At 43.4% G+C, this 24,412-nt stretch overlaps 1 protein-coding gene and 1 long non-coding RNA gene across 5 annotated transcripts in view; one reads left to right on the top strand and one right to left on the bottom strand.

The window, feature by feature from the left end:
• The window catches only part of LOC139575553 (uncharacterized), a 10,403-nt gene extending 1,228 nt beyond the window's left edge, over positions 1-9,175 (top strand). The window contains exon 2 of the long non-coding RNA XR_011674974.1: positions 8,930-9,175. This is a non-coding gene — a long non-coding RNA (uncharacterized lncRNA). The remainder of the gene's footprint in view (positions 1-8,929) is intronic.
• A 615-nt stretch (positions 9,176-9,790) lies between these two features.
• tmod2 (tropomodulin 2) overlaps positions 9,791-24,412 on the bottom strand; it is a 51,480-nt gene continuing 36,858 nt past the window's right edge. For all 4 annotated transcript variants that reach the window (XM_071400588.1, XM_071400587.1, XM_071400589.1 and 1 more), the window contains 7 exons: positions 17,035-17,157; positions 16,680-16,757; positions 14,118-14,248; positions 13,757-13,864; positions 13,114-13,257; positions 12,332-12,476; positions 9,791-10,112 (listed from right to left, as the gene is read on the bottom strand). In XM_071400588.1, the coding sequence (XP_071256689.1) occupies positions 10,081-10,112; positions 12,332-12,476; positions 13,114-13,257; positions 13,757-13,864; positions 14,118-14,248; positions 16,680-16,757; positions 17,035-17,157 (761 nt within the window). In that variant the 3' untranslated portion in view covers positions 9,791-10,080. The remainder of the gene's footprint in view (positions 10,113-12,331; positions 12,477-13,113; positions 13,258-13,756; positions 13,865-14,117; positions 14,249-16,679; positions 16,758-17,034; positions 17,158-24,412) is intronic.

The raw sequence follows: 24,412 nt of genomic DNA on the forward strand, positions 1-24,412 counted from the left end.
TAGTAGTAACATAAAACACATGGATAAAATATAAAGACATAAGACAGCTGAACATTAAAGTAACGAACCACATGTTCACATTTATCATGAGACTGTGGTAATGGAGATATACTAAGGGACGTTCTGGCCCTCTTATTTTCTCCATTGTGCTGACAGACTGACCAGACACATGGGCACCTAAAATAATTGGACACACTAGACTTATAGTCTACACATTCCACTAAAAGCACACATACCAGAGAAATATGCTTAAGGCAACTGGACACTAATGACAAGAAGAGACATAGAGTCTGCCAATTCCAATAAGGACATACCAGAGAACATGCTGGGGCATTGAATTAAATACAGGGTTGAGTCATAGGCCTAGAGGGTAGATGGACATATATTATTTTTAAGACAAGCATGGGTCTGGCCACTATTATAATTTAACTGAAAGCAGATAATGGGCGTTAGTAGGCGTGAACAAGCAGGAAGCCTGAACTAAAAAGATAAGGATGGCAGGAAGAATTGGGGGAGGTATGCTTATTTGCATATGGGGTGGACCCATATGCTATTTATGTATAAATGTTGGAACCGGGGTGTGTTCCGCGGGGTGTGTTCCGCGGGGACATGCCAGTGGGCTGTACAGTTGTAATAAAGAGCATGTTTGATTTTAAAAGTTCTGGTAAGCGTTGTATTTGAAAATGATTTTCCACGACATATTTGGCGAGCTAGCCAGGAGCTGATAGGGACTGGGACGTTCTTGGCTGATGATGGGTTCTTTGGACAATCTAAACAAACAGAGGTGGCCGCCCAACTAGACGGTAAGCAAGTTCTTACAATAGTTGAAATGTTTGTGTAAGATTGCTCCAGAGATACTGTCTCAGCGAGAGGAGCGCCACGTAAGTCTCTCTTTCAAATTTCCTAAAATGAAACCAGTAAATACAAAAGAACTTTTAAATTCAATGAATTTGCATGTATGTGTAATTTGGGGAATGGTATTAAATGTAAATGTATGCGCATGTATAGAGACTGAGTGAATAGGTGCTGTGAACTTTGCTTGTGTTAGATGTAGAGTGAGCATGCATGCGCTCGTTCAGATCAGACCGTTCGAATGTGTAGCTTAAATGATGCGGTTGTTTGCGCATCTGGCTGAGATGGCTGGTTAACATTTTTGAAAAGGTCTGCTTGGGTGGGATATTCACAGCGCGGCAGAAGGGTCTGTTGGTGAATATTTAGTAGTTAAATTAATATTTCATGGTTACCGCTTTGAAAGAAGGACTGAACGGATGAAATATTTAGAAGGCAGGAAAAACGTTAGCCCGATTGTGCGGCGTTCAACTGCAAAAGTAGCTTATACAGTCAAAGCATAAAACAGTAGGTTGTAGGAAAACGTTAGCCCGATTGTGCGGCGTTCAACTGCAAAAGTAGCTTATACAGTCAAAGCATAAAACAGTAGGTTGTAGGAAAACGTTAGCCCGATTGTGCGGCGTTCAACTGCAAAAGTAACTTATACGGTCAAAACATAAATCAGTAGTTAAATAAATATTCATAGTTTCCGCTCTGAAATGAGGACTGTATGAGTGAAGTAGTAGGTGCAGGAAAAACGTTGGCCCGATTGTGCGGCGTTCAAATGCAAAAGAAATCCTGCGAATAAAAAACCGCTCTGTCTAGCTACCAGGGTTTGGTAATTCAGTAGGTCACGCCACAATACTACTCTAAGAATAGAAGAAAAGATAAAGTATTGGGGGTTGAATAGGATATGAAGACAAGCTGATCCGATTAGACAGTAGTCTCGTCATATTGTAGAAGTCTAGGCTTATGTAGAAGGAAGTGAATTAAGTCAATAAAGAAAGACTGAGTTGTTTTGAGGTAAAAACAAAGGGATTGAATGAACGGATGAAACATAAAAGGATGAATGATAATGTTGTAAGAAATGAGTAGATCTGTGTAAAAATAGAAGATTAGGAAGGAAAGACGAGTTGTGTGTGTATGTAGGCAGAACGTCCAGGAGAGGGAGCGCGCAGCTCTCCTGTGACAGAGTAGAGTTGATGCTGTAGTATTCAGAAATAATGTATGTACTGTATAGAGTAGGCTTCGATAAAAGAAATTAAGTGATGTGACAAATGAATTATTAATTGGAAAGGAGATTGGCTCTAACTCGGAAAAATAGTAAATAAAAGGTGTAGAAATACATGGGAGTATTTAGGAAAAATAAATAAATAAATAGTCGCATGGGACCAAAATGTGAAGCTCGATTTGTAGGCGTTCTGATGTCAACATTCTATCATCAGAAAATACATTGCGATGAGGTTGTGTGTGTGGTTCCTCTAGTCCTCGCAGACGTGCGGGTGATTGGCAGAACTATTGACAAGATCTAAGAACCAATAAGAAAATAGCTCTCTGTTCTGGATATAGGTATATCGGGTAGTGTAATGTGACATTAGAACTTAGTGCGGTAGTAGGAAATGCCGCTATACAAGAGTTTATTTCCTTGTCAAAATAACAAACAACTAATTGGTTTGAGGTTAGTGAGAATGGAATTTTTTACTTGTCGGTGTATAGTCTCTGAGCGAACAATGAGTGTTTCATAGAGATTACAGTTTATATGTGGTCAAGAAGAAGTATTGGATCACGTTTGACATCTAGTAAAATAACGATGGAATTTTAATTGTTAGACATTCTATACCACAATTCTCTGGAACTGTTAAAGACGCTTTAGAATAAAATCTATGGATAAGTAAAATTATTGGTTTGCTGACTAAAAGGTAACGTTGTGAATATTAACAATATGTACACTTTCTTTTCCAGAAAGAATAAGGGAAAAAAAGGGTTTTTTAATCTTCTCTGGTCAACAATGTCATTGGAGACTGCATTACTGTGGAAAGCAGTTAATTAAAGTCAGCCGCTTTAAAAATAAAAATATCTGGATAAGGCTAAAACATGGAGTTCTGGATGAGTGAGTCCAGTCCCTTTGCGATTATTGGCTTATGATTTACTACTAAGTGCACCATGTACTGGGAATGAATATACATTAGTAGGTTTATTGGAAGGGTTTTTTCCAATTCAGTTTCAAATTGGGTATGCAAAAGGATGAACATGTTTTTGAAAAATGTATTTAAGTTGCTCCTAAAGAAAGGGGGAGTGGAAACATATTAATGGTCTCAAAATGCCCTGAATCCTAGGAATTTCTTGTAAAAGACTGATCACCTTTTACTGGAAATTGTTGGAACAGGTGGGATATACTTATAAAATGTTTAAGACACCAGACTCTATTCAAATTGTATAATTACTTTGAAAATCTATTATGTCCCTGGGAAAATTATGAAGAGTTGTACCCTTAAATTGAATAAGTTATTCGAATAGGTTTATTTTAATTTTTATTTTCGATATAACATGGGTTCATAGGTAAAACTATCAGTTCTTTGGGGTTATGGTCTTTGGGGGAATACACAAATGTGTTTTGTTCATTATGCATATAAAAAGTGTTGAAAGTTTTTCTAAAGGGTTTATTGGAGTGTGGGTTTCTGTAAGGGTTTTGTTGATAACTACATCATCTGTAATTATCTGAGAGATCACCAGTAGAATAAGGGAGTTGTCATGAAAGGTGACGTCAGAATGCTTTAGGGCATGGGAGAGAATATCACCACTAGTGGGTGTGGAGCTCATACCCGCCCTAATCGACTGAATAGTGAGGGACAACTGTGTCTGATGACCTGTGAACTGTATCTAAAAAAAAAAAAAGACATGCTGAAATTATGTTATATTTGTTGGGAGAATAATGACTTAAGGTTATTGGGGTACTGATTTTTTTATTATCAGGCCACTCATGAGAGAAACTGAGACAAAAGGGCTATTGGGAAAATAGATAGTACTGGTAATACAAGTGTTTAGTATAAATGTTAATTATTAAAGGGATGTTGTGTATTGAATAGATAAGGTCAAATTTGAGTTAAAGTAAACACTAAGGACTGTTATCCTGAATATTGGATTGGGAAAAGTATTTCAAAATAACTGTTTAGTTATTTAGATATAGCACTGTTTAAATTTAATAGGCCTAGGGCCACTCTGGAAAATACTCCTGAGACAAGGAGGTTGACAACTTACAGAGGATTAGATAAGGTTTTTTGTTTATTTTGTTTTATAATATCATTGGAATTGTAATGATAAAACTTTTATAAAATAATGGAATAAAAAGGTATTCTGTTGTGCAATGTTACCCAAGGATGAAGAAGACAGAGACCAACAATAACATTGGCATATAATGAAACGGATGGACGTTTTCCATTACATTAAAAATAGTGGTAATATTGCAAATGTGCAATTATTATAATTTATTTTTTCTCTTTTTCTCGTTTGGTCAATTTATTTGTTTTGAGGAACATAAGGTTGTGAATATGTTCCTCAGGAGGGAATGATATCTATTTTAAATTGACTTAAGGATGTTTTAAGTATGTATCAAACAATGGCAGTTATGGGTTAGGGGACTTATAAATGAAGGTAATGGTAGTAAAGGGGTGTTATTTCTAGAAATATGTATAAAAATAGAGATAATTCACAGAAAAGGAAAGACAGCTGGCTGTGTAAAATATAGGGACAATTCTAAAAGTAAATAGAACAATTCACATATCTAAAGATATGGTAAAAAGAATAAGTGGTGGCATTTTGAACATTAGAGCAAAAGTTTAAGAAACTTATGACATAGTTTTGTTAGGATTGGATATTCTTCCAACTGGAAGACGCTTGACTGATTACATGTTATTTTACAGCAGTTGCCGTAGGGACCATCATTTAACTATCATTATGAATATTTCTGTGGCAGGAGGCCAGGTATTGAGGCAGAATGTTTACATAGGGCTGTTATTAAAAATTAAGATTTAGTGATCTTGCTATAAGAAGGAAGTCTGTTGTCAGGGAATAACCCATGTGTTAGTGTGTATGTCCTCAGGAAAAACAGCCAGAAATGGAAGGGCTTGGGCTGCATTCTGGAGATTGAGTGTACATCAAGATACACCAGGCTGGTGGTATACTTCTTACAACACTGCAGTGGTAAAGTTCTTTATGTCTCTCTTTGGTGGGTGCATAAGTCTCACGAGAAGTAAGGTCCAGCTGAATAATGGGTGAGCTTGAAAACACCATGACAGAGGATGTGGAATCAGAGAGAGAAAGAGAGAGAGATTAGATTCCACTATAGACATACTGGGTTGAGTTTGGAGGCTACTTGTTTTATTTTTAATACATCATGTGAAAGAGAATGGATAATAGGATATTATACTCTAAACAAACATGTTAAAGGGATTGATATGAAAGCATATACAGTGTTGAATTAATTCAAGAAGAGAGAATGTTAATTGTAGGTTATGCACATGATTATCAGTTGAAATGGAGTAGATGGGAAACTAAGTAAAAATGACATGATTTGGGAACACCTCTCAGAACCTGTGGCCGAAAGGGGAAGACTGGGTGGAAGCATGAGGAAGCTTTTTAGGGCTTTTATTTTTGTGGAGTCCAGCAGAAAAGTATCCTGGAGGCATAGAGTCAGGTAAAGAGAGAGTGGGAATTGTCATGGTCTCAGATTTCAGTTTGCATGAATATATTTATGCATAACACATAACATTGTCAATGCTGTTATGTTTTGTCTGTTGTTTTCCAAGTCTTATGTTTAGGAAACCAGAAGGAGAGGGGTTCGCCAGCTTCAGCTGGACTGTCTGTTTGTTGTGTGATGAGTGATGGAAGTAAGAGGATGTATGGTGCAATCTTAGAACAGAGGCCATAAGTCTCTAAGTATGAATGCTTCACAGAAAGTAGGCAGAAACCTGAACCAGGATGAGAGGTTCTGCGTCTGATGATCCAAGGGGACCAGAAGGACCTCTCTCAGTGGTACCAGGAGATCTAGTCCACGTTGGAGGGATCCGGAGGAAGTGGGATCAACCGAGGAGAGATGGACCCTATGAGGTGGCCAAAGCAACAAGAACGGCCGTCCAAGTGAAAAGAAGCCAGACGTGGTACCATCTGAACCACTGCAGCTGAGTCCCAACAGAGAGAAGGATACAACCACATAAAGATGAGGACACTGAGGATGCTGATTCACCAGGAGGGAGCCTGGAGGGAGCAGGAGCAGCGGAAACGATTGAGATGCCAGGGAGGAGCCAAGAAAACAGTAAATCAAGTGAAAGCCAAAATATGACACGTGCACCGACTAATGCACCCAGAAGAGGAGGAGAGGCCTCACAAGGAACAGAATAAGAACGTTTCTTTCCTAAAATTGAAACCCTTCCAGATGGAAGCTAAGTCCGGCCTGAGGAGGGAGCTTCAGGTGAAGAAAGAGGAGGAAAAGTCCCGCAAGCTGAAGAAAATGGGGATTACCCCACAATTGACTTTTAAATTTTTGAATGGCCTCCTTTACAGACAATTGATGTTAGAACAACAAAAGAATAATGACATTGACATAACAGAAGCAACAGTGAATGCTAGTATAGAAACAACAGACTAATGCACAATCAAGATGTATGGTGGGAGCAGGAAGAGAAGAATGAAATCAGCCGAACAATCCAAAAAGACTGACAAGGTTAGAATCTATGTTCCACCTCAATGTATAACAGAAGCAGGAGAACTGAAGTCTATCTCAATCATAAGGATCAAACCCTTATCGGAGATTGCACTCTGTGGATGGACACATCACCAAACAAAGGGAGAAGTCGTTTGGGACCCGAAAGGATGTGACCTGACATGAATCAAAGAAAAAGACGAGTAGGTGCTCATCATGAACAAGATTGAACCAGTGGAAGGTGAAGACCTACCCCTGCACCTGAACAGGAAGAACCTGTGACAACAACAAGGGTGGCGGCTGCTGTGACGACCACAGTAGTTACCACTAGATGACATCGACTGCCCTTACCAAGCAGACCACCGTGCCAACAAAGCAACCTGAGACATCAGTCAGGAGAGTTTTTTACTGACATTTGGAACTTTCTGATAAACTCTAATGATCTACCTCAAGATAAGAACATTGAAAAAGCGACAGAATTAGATATATTAGAACCACTCAAGGACAGCACACGAGAAGAAGTAGTGAAGAACGAGTGGTACAAATGGGTTAAGTCTATGGCAAACAAACACAGAATGGACAATTGTATTTTGTGTAGAAAATCACCTTTGTCTGATCTTTTAATAGTCTCTGAACCAGCATCATTTAAAAACTGTGTAAATTGGAAAAATGACCATTGTACCAATAGAAAGTATTCTATTTCCTTGTGTGACATTGAATGTAGGATTGATCAAGGGAGCACTAGAGGCAGAGCCATGTTAAACGAGACTAAGTTGGGAGACAATGATTGTGCTGCCTATGAAATTAGAACTGAATTAAATGGACCCCAGTTAGACAGAAGTACTGTGGTTAAAGGAAAATATGAATGTTTTTACAGACACCACACTGAAGGAATTGATGTAGGAAACACCACTGTAGAATGTGATACTATTTGGGTGCTAGAGAATGCGGGAGTTCGTAAAAGTAATGATAAAGGATTGATTATGAATAGAAAAGGGTTGTGTAGTTACATAACTCAGGTTGCGCCATCTCTTACTATGTTGAAAAATCAAGACAGAGGTATTGCTGATAGTTTCTGGATGTGTGGAAAAAAACTAACTGTTGAATGTATTGCCTGATGGATGGATTGGTCCTTGTGCCTTAGTTAGAGCAATTAAATAGGTTACTATTATTGAATCACTCCATGATGACTATGTTAAACCTAGAGTTAAAATGGCTTATGATAAGGATCCTGAGGTATACCTTAATGCAATTGGACTGCTTAGAGGTCTACCTAGGGATTTCAAGGCCAGAGATGAGGTTAAATCAGGATTTGAATCTATATTTTTGTGGATAACACCAAATATGAACTTAGAATGGATTAATTATATTTTTATACCAAATTTGATCTTTTACTCTTATGAATATTGGAGATGTTTGGTCTAGTTGGTTTTCTTTAATGTTTCTGATTGGATCTTTTACTCCTATTTCACATTGGAGATGTTTGGTCTAGTTGGTTTATATGCTTCACTTTGTTTTTATTTTTTGTATTTTCTTGTTTATCATAGGTATTTTAATTTACTATCCCAAAGTCTTATTTGTATCATTTATGTGGCTAAATAGCCCCAGAGGGGGGATTGTAGTAGTAACATAAAACACATGGATAAAATATAAAGACATAAGACAGCTGAACATTAAAGTAACGAACCACATGTTCACATTTATCATGAGACTGTGGTAATGGAGATATACTAAGGGACGTTCTGGCCCTCTTATTTTCTCCATTGTGCTGACAGACTGACCAGACACATGGGCACCTAAAATAATTGGACACACTAGACTTATAGTCTACACATTCCACTAAAAGCACACATACCAGAGAAATATGCTTAAGGCAACTGGACACTAATGACAAGAAGAGACATAGAGTCTGCCAATTCCAATAAGGACATACCAGAGAACATGCTGGGGCATTGAATTAAATACAGGGTTGAGTCATAGGCCTAGAGGGTAGATGGACATATATTATTTTTAAGACAAGCATGGGTCTGGCCACTATTATAATTTAACTGAAAGCAGATAATGGGCGTTAGTAGGCGTGAACAAGCAGGAAGCCTGAACTAAAAAGATAAGGATGGCAGGAAGAATTGGGGGAGGTATGCTTATTTGCATATGGGGTGGACCCATATGCTATTTATGTATAAATGTTGGAACCGGGGTGTGTTCCGCGGGGTGTGTTCCGCGGGGACATGCCAGTGGGCTGTACAGTTGTAATAAAGAGCATGTTTGATTTTAAAAGTTCTGGTAAGCGTTGTATTTGAAAATGATTTTCCACGACACAACCCACCACATCAACCCCAGGAGGTTAACAGACAGCCCTACCAGAACAACCCACCACATCAACCCCAGGAGGTAAACAGACAGGCCTACCAGGACAACCCACCACATCAACCCCAGGAGGTTAACAGACAGCCCTACCAGGACAACCCACCACATCAACCCCAGGAGGTTAACAGACAGGCCTACCAGGACAACCCACCACATCCACCCCAGGAGGTTAACAGACAGCCCTACCAGGACAACCCACCACATCCACCCCAGGAGGTTAACAGACAGCCCTACCAGGACAACCCACCACATCCACCCCAGGAGGTTAACAGACAGCCCTACCAGGACAACCCACCACATCCACCCCAGGAGGTTAACAGACAGCCCTACCAGGACAACCCACCACATCCACCCCAGGAGGTTAACAGACAGCCCTACCAGGACAACCCACCACATCCACCCCAGGAGGTTAACAGACAGCCCTACCAGGACAACCCACCACATCAACCCCAGCAGGCTAAACAGACAGGCCTACCAGGTGAACCAGTCTGCTAGAGGTGACCAGTGGGTCCTGACTCTCTCTTCCCACTGTCTAGGAAGCACCGATCTACAGATCAGAACCAAGAGCTTTCAGAACCAAGAGATACAGCAGTCTAGCTAGGGAGGCCTGTCCCGTACCACTGTAGGGGTTAGAGGTCAGAGGATAGTATGTTTAAACCCATGGTTACTTGGTTAGGTTACAGTACTGTTCATGTTGCTCTAAACACAGTAAAAAAAAACAGAAAATAAATCATTCAGAGAAAAGAAAAAAAGCGCCTGAAATGAACTGAAAAAAACTCAACAATAAGATGTACAGCTGTAGTTCTAACAATAGTATAATAAACAATAATAATAATAATAACAACATGTATGTATAGATATGTAGGTACTAGAGGAGAGGGTTATTCCAGTTATGTATCTTCTTCTCAGATAGATGATGTTAGCTGAGTCTCAAATGGAACCCTATTCTCTATAGTACACGATCACAGCCCCTAGGGCTCTGGTCAAAAGTAGTACACTACGTAGGGAACAAGGGTGCCATTTGTGACTCAGTCCCTGTCTGGTTGAGGGCGCCTTGCTCCGGGTTTTGGCACAACGTCCACACGCACGCCACGGTGAGATGAGACCAGGGGATTGGTTGAAAAATGTATTCCATACGGCGAGATGAGACGACGGGACAGGCTGGGAGACAGGACAGGCTCCGCCCCTTACTGGTCCCCCTCCACTCGCCTCTTGCGGACTGGAGAGAAGACAGGAAGAGGAAAGGAGAAGAGGACAAGGAGGAATTGTACAGTGAGATAGATAGATAGAGGCTTGATCAAAACACAGCAGACAACATGGTGATCAAACAATCCTAAAACAGTCCCGTGCTGGTCAGAAGAGACAGAAGATAGTCCAACCCTATGATTTTAAAGTGCATACAAGCCCACGTCAGAGTAAAACTAGCCTTATGCTAACGGAGGGTCAAACCAGCCTTATGCTAACGGAGAGTCAAACCAGCCTTATGCTAACGGAGAGTCAAACCAGCCTTATGCTAACCGATAGTCAAACCAGCCTTATGCTAACCGATAGTCAAACCAGCCTTATGCTAACCGATAGTCAAACCAGCCTTATGCTAACGGAGCGTCAAACCAGCCTTATGCTAACAGATAGTCAAACCAGCCTTATGCTAACGGATAGTCAAACCAGCCTTATGCTAACGGATAGTCAAACCAGCCTTATGCTAACGGATAGTCAAACCAGCCTTATGCTAACGGATAGTCAAACCAGCCTTATGCTAACGGATAGTCAAACCAGCCTTATGCTAACGGATAGTCAAACCAGCCTTATGCTAACGGATAGTCAAACCAGCCTTATGCTAACGGATAGTCAAACCAGCCTTATGCTAACAGATAGTCAAACCAGCCGTATGCTAACAGATAGTCAAACCAGCCTTATGCTAACAGATAGTCAAACCAGCCTTATGCTAACAGATAGTCAAACCAGCCTTATGCTAACGGATAGTCAAACCAGCCTTATGCTAATGAAGAAGGATAGAAATCACATTTAGAATGAGGTCATTCATATTAACAGAACAAGTCGAGGACCCATCGATGTGCGGTACTTCTTACTGAATTCTGATGTGCACTTTGAACATGTTAGAATAACTGTCCATGTTTACTTTTCCTCAGCCAACAAGACGAGTAACGGACAGCTAAATCACTAGTCAACAAGACGAGTAACAAACAGCTAAATCACTAGCCAACAAGACGAGTAATGAACAGCTAAATCACTAGTCAACAAGACGAGTAACAAACAGCTAAATCACTAGTCAACAAGACGAGTAACGGACAGCTAAATCACTAGCCAACAAGACGAGTAATGAACAGCTAAATCACTAGCCAACAAGACGAGTAACAGACAGCTAAATCACTAGTCAACAAGACGAGTAACAAACAGCTAAATCACTAGTCAACAAGACGAGTAACGGACAGCTAAATCACTAGCCAACAAGACGAGTAATGAACAGCTAAATCACTAGCCAACAAGACGAGTAACGGACAGCTAAATCACTAGCCAACAAGACGAGTAATGAACAGCTAAATCACTAGTCAACAAGACGAGTGACGAACAGCTAAATCACTAGTCAACAAGACGAGTGACGAACAGCTAAATCACTAGTCAACAAGACGAGTGACGAACAGCTAAATCACTAGTCAACAAGACGAGTGACGAACAGCTAAATCACTAGTCAACAAGACGAGTAACGAACAGCTAAATCACTAGTCGACAAGACGAGTAACGGACAGCTAAATCACTAGCCAACAAGACGAGTAACGAACAGCTAAATCACTAGTCAACAAGACGAGTGACGAACAGCTAAATCACTAGTCAACAAGACGAGTGACGAACAGCTAAATCACTAGTCAACAAGACGAAAATATCAGTTAGAAATTTAGAAAGAGGAAAGATCTAATATGCTAATATGACTAGGATTATCAACAACTACCACGGGTCGCTAATATGACCAGGATTGTGAACAACTATCACGTGTTGCTAATATGACCAGGATTATCAACAACTATCACGGGTCGCTAATATGACCAGGATTGTCAACAACTACCACGGGTCGCTAATATGACTAGGATTATCAACAACTATCACGGGTCGCTAATATGACTAGGATTATCAACAACTATCACGTGTCGCTAATATGACTAGGATTGTGCCTTTGGCTACTGGACAACGAAAGAAAGTTATACAAATAAAAAAAATCCTCCACAGATATGGTCTGATTTTGGCTAGGCTACTTTGAAGCAAGATATGACACGCCTCATAATATGCAGTAAAACGTTCAGGTAGCAGTATATGTTTTCAAACACATGCAAATTTCATTCCATCAAATTAACCTGTGTGTGTGTGTGTGTGTGTGTGTGTGTGTGTGTGTGTGTGTGTGTGTGTGTGTGTGTGTGTTCTTACTCAGGTCATTGTTCTTGGTGATAGCAGCAGCAGCTCTAGCCCGTGGGCCTTGCTGACAGAAGTGGTAGCCAAACTTCACTATGCTGTTGTTGTCCTCCAGCATCTTAGCCATCTCCATCTCTACTGAAGTCCCCAGCTGCTGCCTCTGTTGAGACACACACACACACACAACCGTCAAGAACCACACACAACCGTCAACAACCACACACACACAGTGACTTAAACGTTCTCACTAAATGAATGGGGGCACCACATCACGACAAATGTTTTTGAATTTTAGATTCTCCCTGACGTTATTGTCGGTGACTGTTAGATGATCTTCTGCTCTGGTTATATTTTATTTTTACCTGAAGAATTGGACAGAGGCTGAAAAACCCCTGTAGTGAGTTAGTGTGATGTGTGTGTGTTACCTGGTTGTCTATCTTGATCTCAGTGTGATGTGTGTGTGTGTGTGTGTGTGTGTGTATATTTAGTGTGATGTGTGTTACCTGGTTGTCTATCTTGATCTCAGTGTGATGTGTGTGTGTGTGATGTGTGTGTGACCTAGTTGTCTATCTTGATCTCAGTGTGATGTGTGTGTGTGTGTGTATAGTTAGTGTGTTGTGTGTTACCTGGTTGTCTATCTTGATCTCCATGTGTGTGTGTGTGTGATGTGTGTGTGTGTGATGTGTGTGATGTGTGATGTGTGTGTATAGTTAGTGTGATGTGTGTGTGTGTGATGTGTGTGATGTGTGTGTGTGATGTGTGTGATGTGTGTGTATAGTTAGTGTGATGTGTGTGACCTGGTTGTCTATCTTGATCTCCGTCAGTGTGTCGTTGTCTCGGAGAGCGTCCACCAGGGCGGCAGCACCAGCGCTGGTGATGAAGTTAGACTCCAGGTTGAGACTCCGCAACCACTTGTTCTCCTTCAGCATCTCACTCATCGCCTGGGGGAGGAGTTAGGAGTGGGTTGGAGCAAAAACCTGCACACACTTCTGCCCTACCCACAGGCAGACACGCAGACAGATACAGACAGACAGGCACCCAGACAGGCACCCACAGACAGACATGCACCCACAGACAGACAGACAGACAGACAGGCACCCACAGACAGACAGGCACCCACAGACACCCGCAGACAGGCACCCACAGACAGACAGGCACCCACAGACAGACAGACACCCACAGACAGACAGACACCCACAGACAGACAGACACCCACAGACAAACAGACAGACAGACAGGCACCCACAGACAGACAGGCACCCACAGACAGACAGACACCCACAGACAGACAGGCACCCACAGACAGACAGACACCCACAGACAGACAGACACCCACAGACAGACAGACACCCACAGACAGGCAGACAGACAGGCAGACAGACAGACACCCACAGACAGACAGACAGACAGAGACAGACAGACAGACAGAGAGACACCCACCACAGCGATGGGGTCGTTGCTCCGCGTGGCGGCCAGGCTGAACTTCTTGACGTGTGTGTTCCTCTCCATGGCCTTGGCAAACTCCTTCAGCGTGGGAATGGGAATGTTCTGGAACACCAGGAAAATACAGGGGAATCACATCTGGTCTCATTGTGTGTGTGTCAGTGAGTTATATATATATATATGTGTGTGTGTGTTTGTGTGTGTGTCTGAGCATGTGTGTGTGTGTGTGTGTGTGTGTGTGTCTGCGAGCATGTGTGTGTGTGTGTGTGTGTCTGCGAGCATGTGTGTGTGTGTGTGCGAGCATGTGTGCGAGCATGTGTGTGTGTGTGTGTGTGTGTGTGTGTGTGTGCGTACGTACCTTGATGTTGTTGAGGTTAACCTCCGTCAGCGCAGCGTCATTGTTTTTTATCCTCTGCAGAGTGTCGTCTACGTTGGTGGGGTTAGGAGGCTCATCAAACACTGGGGTCATCTTCTCCCCCTTCACCACGTCTGGTGAGAAATATATTCATCAACCACTGGGGTCATCTTCTCCCCCTTCACCACGTCTGGTGAGAAATATATTCATCAACCACTGGGGTCATCTTCTCCCCCTTCACCACGTCTGGTGAGAAATATATTCATCAAACACTGGGGTCATCTTCTCCCCTTCACCACGTCTGGTGAGAAATATATTCATCAAACACTGGGGTCATCTTCTCCCCTTCACCACGTCTGGTGAGAAATATATTCATCAAACACTGGGGTCACCTTCTCCCCCTTCACCACGTCTGGTGAGAAATATATTCATCAAACACTGGGGTCATATTCTCCCCCTTCACCACGTCTGGTGAGAAATATATTCATCAAACACTGGGGTCACCTTCTCCCCCTTCACCACGTCTGGTGAGAAATATATTCATCAAACACTGGGGTCATCTTCTCCCCTTCACCACGTCTGGTGAGAAATATATTCATCAAACACTGGGGTCATCTTCTCCCCCTTCACCACGTCTGGTGAGAAATATATTCATCAAACACTGGGGTCACCTTCTCCCCCTTCACCACGTCTGGTGAGAAATATATTCATCAAACACTGGGGTCATCTTCTCCCCCTTCACCACGTCTGGTGAGAAATATATTCATCAAACACTGGGGTCATCTTCTCCCCCTTTACCACGTCTGGTGAGAAATATATTCATCAAACACTGGGGTCATCTTCTCCCCTTCACCACGTCTGGTGAGAAATATATTCATCAATCACTGGGGTCATCTTCTCCCCTTCACCACGTCTGGCGAGAAATATATTCATCAAACACTGGGGTCATCTTCTCCCCTTCACCACGTCTGGTGAGAAATATATTCATCAAACACTGGGGTCATCTTCTCCCCCTTCACCACGTCTGGTGAGAAATATATTCATCAAACACTGGGGTCATCTTCTCCCCCTTCACCACGTCTGGTGAGAAATATATTCATCAAACACTGGGGTCACATTCTCCCCCTTCACCACGTCTGGTGAGAAATATATTCATCAGTATTCATCAAACACTGGGGTTACATCTTCTCCCCCTTCACCACGTCTGGTGAGAAATATATTCATCAAACACTGGGGTTACATCTTCTCCCCCTTCACCACGTCTGGTGAGAAATATATTCATCAAACACTGGGGTCATCTTCTCCCCTTCACCACGTCTGGTGAGAAATATATTCATCAAACACTGGGGTCATCTTCTCCCCCTTCACCACGTCTGGTGAGAAATATATTCATCAATTACACTTATGTATATAGGAGGACTGTAGTCACTAAACAACCAGATGTAACCAAGAGCAAATATAACACTGGTTATGTTGGGGTTAGTAGTGTAGCGGTTACGTTGTGTTTACGTTGTGGTTACATTGCGGTTGTGTTATGGTTGCATTGCGGTTGCGTTGTGGTTACATTGCGGTCGTGTTAAGGTTACATTGCGGTCGTGTTGCGGTCACATTGTGGTTACGTTGCGGTTACGTTGCGGTTGTGTTGTGGTTACATTGTGGTTGTGGTTACATTGTGGTTACGTTGTGGTTGCGTTGTGGTTGCATTGTGGTTACATTGTGGTTACATTGTGGTTGCGTTGTGGTTACATTGTGGTTGCGTTGTGGTTACATTGTGGTTACATTGTGGTTGCGTTGTGGTTACATTGTGGTTGCGTTGTGGTTACATTGTGGTTGCGTTGTGGTTACATTGTGGTTGCGTTGTGGTTACATTGTGGTTGCGTTGTGGTTACATTGTGGTTGCGTTGTGGTTACATTGTGGTTGCGTTGTGGTTACATTGTGGTTGCGTTGTGGTTACATTGTGGTTGTGTTGTGGTTACATTGTGGTTACATTGTGGTTGTGGTTACATTGTGGTTGTGGTTACATTGTGGTTGTGGTTACATTGTGGTTGTGGTTACATTGTGGTTGTGGTTACATTGTGGTTGTGTTGTGGTTACATTGTGGTTGTGTTGTGGTTACATTGTGGTTGTGTTGTGGTTACATTGTGTTTGTGTTATGGTTACATTGTGGTTGTGTTGTGGTTACATTGCAGTTGTGTTGTGGTTACATTGCGGTTGTGTTGTGGTTGCTTTGCGGTTGTGTTATGGTTGCTTTGCGGTTGTGTTATGGTTGCTTTGCGGTTGTGTTATGGTTGCTTTGCGGTTGTGTTATGGTTGCTTTGCGGTTGTGTTATGGTTGCTTTGCGGTTGTGTTATGATTGCTTTGCGGTTGTGTTATGGTTGCTTTGCGGTTGTGTTATGGTTGCTTTGCGGTTGTGTTATGGTTGTGTTGTGGTTGCTTTGCGGTTGTGTTATGGTTGTGTTGTGGTTGCTTTGCGGTTGTGTTATGGTTACATTGTGGTTACATTGTGGTTGTGTTATGGTTACATTGTGGTTGTGTTATGGTTGCTTTGCGGTTGTGTACTCACTGTTGTATCCTCCGTCTTTACTGCTGGTTCCATCGTAGCTCTGGGTGCTGGTCACCAGGGTATGGACACCTAGGATCGCTGTGGACACACACACACAACAACAGGCTTAGTGTGTGTGTGTGTGTGTGTGTGTGTGTGTGTGTGTGTGTGTGTGTGTGTGTGTGTACCATGGGACAAGCCTGGCTGACAGTGTGTATGAAAGACTCCTGTATTTAGCATTTAGCGGTCCTTAGAGAGACTGGAGACAGTAAGATACACAGATCTTTCTAACGCAGAGAGAGAGAGAGAGAGAAAGAGAGAGGCTGTGTGTGTCTCTGTTCCTAAGAAGACAACCTACCTACCCCCTCCCCCTTACCTGCCAGGTCACAGAGCTCAGTGTCGGTAGCACTGGACAGGGCCTCTTCTAGTTCAGGGTCAAGGGTCGTTACATCTTCCTGACGAGACTCGATAGGCCGCTGCTTGGGAACAAATGCCTTGCCTACAGGGAGAGGCAGAGTGAGAGGGAAAGATAGAGAGAGGGGAGAGATATGGGAGAGTGAAGGGAGATGGGAGAGAGGGAAGGAGGGAGAGAAGAGTGAGAACCTGACTAGGCAGATGTATCCAACTTCCTGTTGACCCTCTGGTCTCTTCTGTACAGGTCATTCCCCAGCTGACACAGGAAGGACCACAATGCACTGCAGAAGCGATGGCAGTCAGCCAGAGAACCCATGTTTATTTTTAATGTCCAGAGAGACAGATGAAAAATCACCACTGCTAATAAACTCATCAATATAGTCAATACTGCATATGAAACAACCAATAAGTGAGTAGCAGCTGGAGTTAAAGGGAGTCAGATGAACTCACTGATATCACTTTTATGTCTCCGCGTGCAGTTTGAAGGAAGTTGCTAACTAGCGTTAGCGAAATGACTGGAAGTCTATGGGTATCTGCCGCTAGTTAGCTCTAACTTCCTTCATACTGGACACAGAGACATAAAAATGGTATCCACAAGTTAATCTCACTCTGGGGACATAGATAGAAGGGCCTCATTGTTAAATTCCCAAAGTAGCCCTTTAACTTGGACATGGTTCGTTTTCTCCTCCCATCCTCTACAGCAGTGGTTCAAAAACTATTTGGGATGTTAAAACGCTTTCAGTGTAAACTAAAACAACTAAACCAAATACAAAATGGATATACAGTGGGGAGAACAAGTATTTGATACACTGCCGATTTTGCAGGTTTTCCTACTTACAAAGCATGTAGAGGTCTGTAATTTTTTTTAATAGCCTATAATAAACAATCATCTTTGAGAACTTCCAATCACCAAAATAAAAACTAGACAATCAGACCGTCATTGATTTTGTTAATATGTTTGGAGCATAAGAACACAACATTAGCCATGTCAAAATGCGTAGAATTGCAGGAAATTAGCTTTAAAACCGCTAAATGTTTTCTTAACCGCCAAGATGGGGGCCTCAAATTTTCTTGCCCAGGGCCCGGACAGAATTCAGCCGTATAGACGCCCCTTTTTTCTCTCGCTCTCGTTCTAACCCCCTTTCTCACCCCAATTTCATCATTTCCAATTCCGATCTTGTCTCATAGCTGCAACTCCCCAACGGGCTCGGGAGCGGCGAAGGTCGAGAAATGCGTCCCCCGAAACATGACTTGCCGAAATTAGCTTCTTAACCCCCGCCCATTTAACCCAGCCACACCAATGTGTCGAAGGAAACACCATTCAACTGACTACCGAAGTCAGCCTGCAGGTGCCCGGCCCGCAGTAAGGAGTCGCTAGAACGCGATAAGCAAACTAAAGTCCCCCCCGGTCAAACCCTCCACTAACCCGGACGACGCTAGGCCTATGGGACTCCTGGTCACGGTCAGTTGTGACACAGCCTGGGATCAAACCCAGGTCTGTAGTGACACCTCAAACAATCCCTTAGACCACTGCTCCACTCAGGAGCCCCTAAGACCCTTTTTGCTCGGTCAGTTGTGACACAGCCTGGGATCAAACCCGGGTTTGCACCACTCAGGAGCCCCCAAGACCCTTTTTGCTCGGTCAGTTGTGACACAGCCTGGGATCAAACCCGGGTTTGCACCACTCGGGAGCCCCCAAGACCCTTTTTGCTCCAGAAAAAAACTCAGCATTGTTACAAATAATGTCATAACACTAAATTTAAAAAAAAAATGGTCCCAATAGCGCATTCTCAAATCTACATTCAGTTAGATGTTTTGAAGAAGGCTTTTATTGATCTATTTTCTACTTAATCTTTAGTCTGTGTATATTCTTTCACCACAATTAGTCATAGGATGAAGGGGAAATGTTTGCAAATATGATATCTGAGTGAGACTAACTACCAAACATCAAAATGGTACAGTGTGTACTCCGGCCGGTAATTCAACAATGATAACAAGTTTAGATAGCTGCCCGCAAAACTAACTTAGCAGCCTAAACATTTGTGTTTGCTGAAATGGGCTAATTGACTGACTATCAGTGACTGACATAAGCAGAAAAACTGCGTATGCACAACCAAATTTAGAAATCGCAACTTGTGTATTCTACTTATCAAACTGTCAACAGTAAGTTGAGACCCCAAAGGTGGGGTGGGATTGATCTGCCAGTTGCCCATCCCTGCTTGAGAGTCTAGAGTCTAAAGTTGCGAAATCCGAGTAACTTTCCCAAAATCCCACTTAGAAGATTCCAGGATGCAGGACACTACTAGTGTTTAACCCCGGGGAGATGCAGGACCCTGCTAGTGTTTAACCCAGGGGAGATGCAGGACCCTACTAGTGTTTAACCCAGGGGAGATGCAGGACGCTACTAGTGTTTAACCCAGGGGAGATGCAGGACGCTACTAGTGTTTAACCCAGGGGAGATGCAGGACGCTACTAGTGTTTAACCCAGGGGAGATGCAGGACCCTGCTAGTGTTTAACCCAGGGGAGATGCAGGACCCTGCTAGTGTTTAACCCAGGGGAGATGCAGGACCCTGCTAGTGTTTAACCCAGGGGAGATGCAGGACCCTGCTAGTGTTTAACCCAGGGGAGATGCAGGACCCTGCTAGTGTTTAACCCAGGGGAGATGCAGGACCCTGCTAGTGTTTAACCCAGGGGAGATGCAGGACACTACTAGTGTTTAACCCAGGGGAGATACAGGACACTACTAGTGTTTAACCCAGGGGAGATTCAGGACACTACTAGTGTTTAACCCAGGGGAGATGCAGGACACTACTAGTGTTTAACCCAGGGGAGATGCAGGACACTACTAGTGTTTAACCCAGGGGAGATGCAGGACACTACTAGTGTTTAACCCGGGGGAGATGCAGGACACTACTAGTGTTTAACCCGGGGGAGATGCAGGACACTACTAGTGTTTAACCCGGGGGAGATGCAGGACCCTACTAGTGTTTAACCCAGGGGAGATGCAGGACACTACTAGTGTTTAACCCAGGGGAGATGCAGGACACTACTAGTGTTTAACCCAGGGGAGATGCAGGACGCTACTAGTGTTTAACCCAGGGGAGATGCAGGACGCTACTAGTGTTTAACCCAGGGGAGATGCAGGACACTACTAGTGTTTAACCCAGGGGAGATGCAGGACACTACTAGTGTTTAACCCAGGGGAGATGCAGGACACTACTAGTGTTTAACCCAGGGGAGATGCAGGACCCTACTAGTGTTTAACCCAGGGGAGATGCAGGACCCTACTAGTGTTTAACCCAGGGGAGATGCAGGACCCTACTAGTGTTTAACCCAGGGGAGATGCAGGACGCTACTAGTGTTTAACCCAGGGGAGATGCAGGACGCTACTAGTGTTTAACCCAGGGGAGATGCAGGACGCTACTAGTGTTTAACCCAGGGGAGATGCAGGACACTACTAGTGTTTAACCCAGGGGAGATGCAGGACACTACTAGTGTTTAACCCAGGGGAGATGCAGGACACTACTAGTGTTTAACCCAGGGGAGATGCAGGACACTACTAGTGTTTAACCCAGGGGAGATGCAGGACACTACTAGTGTTTAACCCAGGGGAGATGCAGGACACTACTAGTGTTTAACCCAGGGGAGATGCAGGACACTACTAGTGTTTAGCCCAGGGGAGATGCAGGACACTACTAGTGTTTAACCCAGGGGAGATGCAGGACACTACTAGTGTTTAACCCAGGGGAGATGCAGGACACTACTAGTGTTTAACCCAGGGGAGATGCAGGACACTACTAGTGTTTAACCCAGGGGAGATGCAGGACACTACTAGTGTTTAACCCAGGGGAGATGCAGGACACTACTAGTGTTTAACCCAGGGGAGATGCAGGACACTACTAGTGTTTAACCCAGGGGAGATGCAGGACACTACTAGTGTTTAACCCAGGGGAGATGCAGGACACTACTAGTGTTTAACCCAGGGGAGATGCAGGACACTACTAGTGTTTAACCCAGGGGAGATGCAGGACACTACTAGTGTTTAACCCAGGGGAGATGCAGGACACTACTAGTGTTTAACCCAGGGGAGATGCAGGACACTACTAGTGTTTAACCCAGGGGAGATGCAGGACACTACTAGTGTTTAACCCAGGGGAGATGCAGGACACTACTAGTGTTTAACCCAGGGGAGATTCAGGACGCGGCTCTGTTGCGACCTGCAGTGTGTGTGACGTTTGGTGTGGCGTTATCTTATGTTTTTAATGTTATGTTTTTAATTTGTACACTTAGTGGCGTTATTTTATGTTTTTAATTTGTACACTTAGTTTACAAACATTCTGCCAACCATGGATTTCCAGTGGTGGGGTTTTGGACTGATCTTGTTGATCGTGTACATACCCGCTACGAACGGACTAAATAATGAAAACGCTGCTGGCAGCGGAATCCAATACAGCAGGGAGTTTTTACTACAATGCAACTCAAATACGAACACGATGGATATCCCAATGGCCCATCTAATACCTGATTGTCTGCGAGTGGATTACAAACCCAAATGCAAACGTGGAAAACGCGGGGGAATCAGACAACGACTTAAAAAAATTAAGAACAAACTTCCCTTACCCACCACCTTGCTGATTAATGCCCAGTCACTGAGGGGGAAAGCGGATGAGTTGTCAGCGAATCTGCGCTTCCAACACGAATACCGGGAGGCCTGTTTGCTGGCATTTACTGAGACTTGGCTGGATGACAGAGTCCCGGACAGAGAAGTGGAGCCGGCCGGCTTCACCCTGGTCAGAGCGGACCGCGATCTGACAGTCACAGGGAAACTTCACGGAGGGGGCGTCTGCCTGCTTGTCAGGGACCAGTGGTGTAAATCGATCCTGGTAAGAGAGCGACTCTGTACCCCCGACATTGAACTGCTTTCTGTGTCACTGCGACCTTACTATCTGCCCCGTGAGTTCCCCCAATTGTTTGTTACCGTTGTGTACATTCAACCAAAAGCTAATATAACAAAGGCATCAGAGATTATTTATAATCTGTCACAGAAACTGGAATTCATCTCCCCCGACGCACCCACATTTATTTTAGGGGATTTTAACAACTGTACCTTGCGCAAAGTCCTGCGCACATACCATCAGTATGTGAAATGTCACACTAGGAAAAATAGGACTCTTGATTTGTGCTATGGGACAATACCAAAGGCGTTCTCTGCCACCACCAGACCTCCTCTGGGGACATCAGACCACAATGTGGTCTACCTCAGGCCAATTTACTGTCGCCTCCTGGAGAGGGAGAAACCCACAGTTAAAACTGTCCAGATCTGGAATGACAACAGTATCACTTGTCTCCAGGGGTGTTTTGACTGTACAATGTGGGAGGTATTTGAGGACAGCAGCTCTGATCTGGATGAACTCACAGAGGTTATTTCAGACTATGTAAACTTCTGTGTTGAGTCAGTTGTGCCTACTAAGACCTGTAAAATCTTCCCTAACAACAAGCCTTGGGTATCAAAACATCTAAAATCATTACTTGATAGGAAGAAGGCAGTTTATGCTGGGGGTGATAGACAGGCTTTAAGAGATGTACAACGTGAGATAAAAAGACAGATACTGGTGGACAAGGAGGCATACAAGCAAAGGGTGGAGAGGACCCTCTCCTCAGGAAACGCAAGGGTGGCCTGGCAAGGGATTAAATCCATGGCTAGCGCCCCCCATATAGGCAGGGGAAAAACCAGTGCTGACCTTGGGGGATATGAGGGCCAGAACATGGCTAATGAACTGAATGTTTTCTTCTCAAGATTTGAATCAGACAACTTCGTGTCGGAGGTAAAACAAATGGAAGCATCATTACAAATGTTTGAGAGAGTTGTTGTTCAACAGTCTGATGTTCTAAAGTTGTTCAGGGGATGTAACACATACAAAAGCCCAGGCCCAGACAAAATAAGTGGGCATGTGTTAAAGCACTGTGCTGAACAACTGGCTGGTGTTTTTACAGACATTTTCCAATCCTCACTCAACCAGCAACACGTTCCAGTATTGTGGAAAAAATCAATAATTATACCAATTCCTAAAGTATCGAATCCCTCTGTGCTGAATGACTATCGCCCTGTCGCTTTGACATCCTTAGTTATGAAATGCCTTGAGAAAATTGTGAAAAGTCATATTCTCAGTGTCACCCAGAAGCTCCTCGACCCATTTCAGTTTGCCTATCAGCCTAGCAGAGGAGTTGATGATGCCATTCTTACCCTCCTTAACATGGTCTATAGACATCTAGAAGGTACCAAATCCCATGTCAGGGTTCTGTTTGTTGACTTTTCTTCTGCCTTCAACACAATCCAGCCCTACATTCTGGCACAGAGACTCATTCGGGACTTTTCCTTAGATGGGGGGCTGGTTTTGTGGCTGTTGGACTTCCTGAGCCAACGCTCACAGCGAGTCAAAATAGGTCCCCATGTGTCGGATATACGCAATACCAATACAGGCTCTCCTCAGGGATGTGTTTTGTCCCCACTTCTGTACATCTTGTACACTAATAGTTGTATTAGTTCCCATCCTGACAGACACCTCGTTAAGTTCGCTGATGACACTGCCTTGATCAGCCTGTTGCATGATGACGAGGAACATCATGGCCCGGTCCTAAATGACTTTGCAGAGTGCTGTGACCAATCACACTTGGTCCTCAATACCAACAAGACCAAAGAGATGAGCATAGACTTCAGGAAGAGAACACTACCTACCTCTGCAACATCTATCAGAGGTCAGAACATAGAAATTGTAGAGGAATATAAATATCTGGGTGTCTTTTTGGACAGTAAGCTTCAGTGGAGTAAATGTACAGACCAGATCTACAAAAAGAGCCAACAGAGACTGTACTTTCTAAAAAAGTTGGGTTCTTTTAATATAGACTGTACTATATTGACTCTGTTTTACAAATCCTTTATTGAGAGTATTTTAACTTTTTGTATTGTTTGTTGGTTTGGCAATGCAACTGTCAGTCAGAGAAACATGCTGAGAAGGATTATTACCACAGCAAGCAAGGTACTTGGAGTCAAACAGACAGGCCTGGATGAGATTTTTAAGGTCAGGGCCCTCCGTAAGGCTCACAAAATCATTTTAGACCCAAGTCACCCCCTGTACCTGGACTTTGAATTACTCCCCTCTGGGCGCAGGTATAGGGCACCCCTCAACAGGAAAAATAGAACGAGACAATCATTTGTGCCAGGTGTGATATCCCTCTTAAATAGCTCGGGCAAATGTTCCCATTGACCCCGTAAGGCCAGCAGGCTAGTCTTTTCTTCTTTTTTAAATTTTAAATTTTATTTTATTTATTGGTGCGTGAC

The sequence above is a fragment of the Salvelinus alpinus genome, chromosome 5 (assembly GCF_045679555.1).
Source record: "Salvelinus alpinus chromosome 5, SLU_Salpinus.1, whole genome shotgun sequence".
Taxonomy (NCBI): Eukaryota; Metazoa; Chordata; class Actinopteri; order Salmoniformes; family Salmonidae; genus Salvelinus; species Salvelinus alpinus.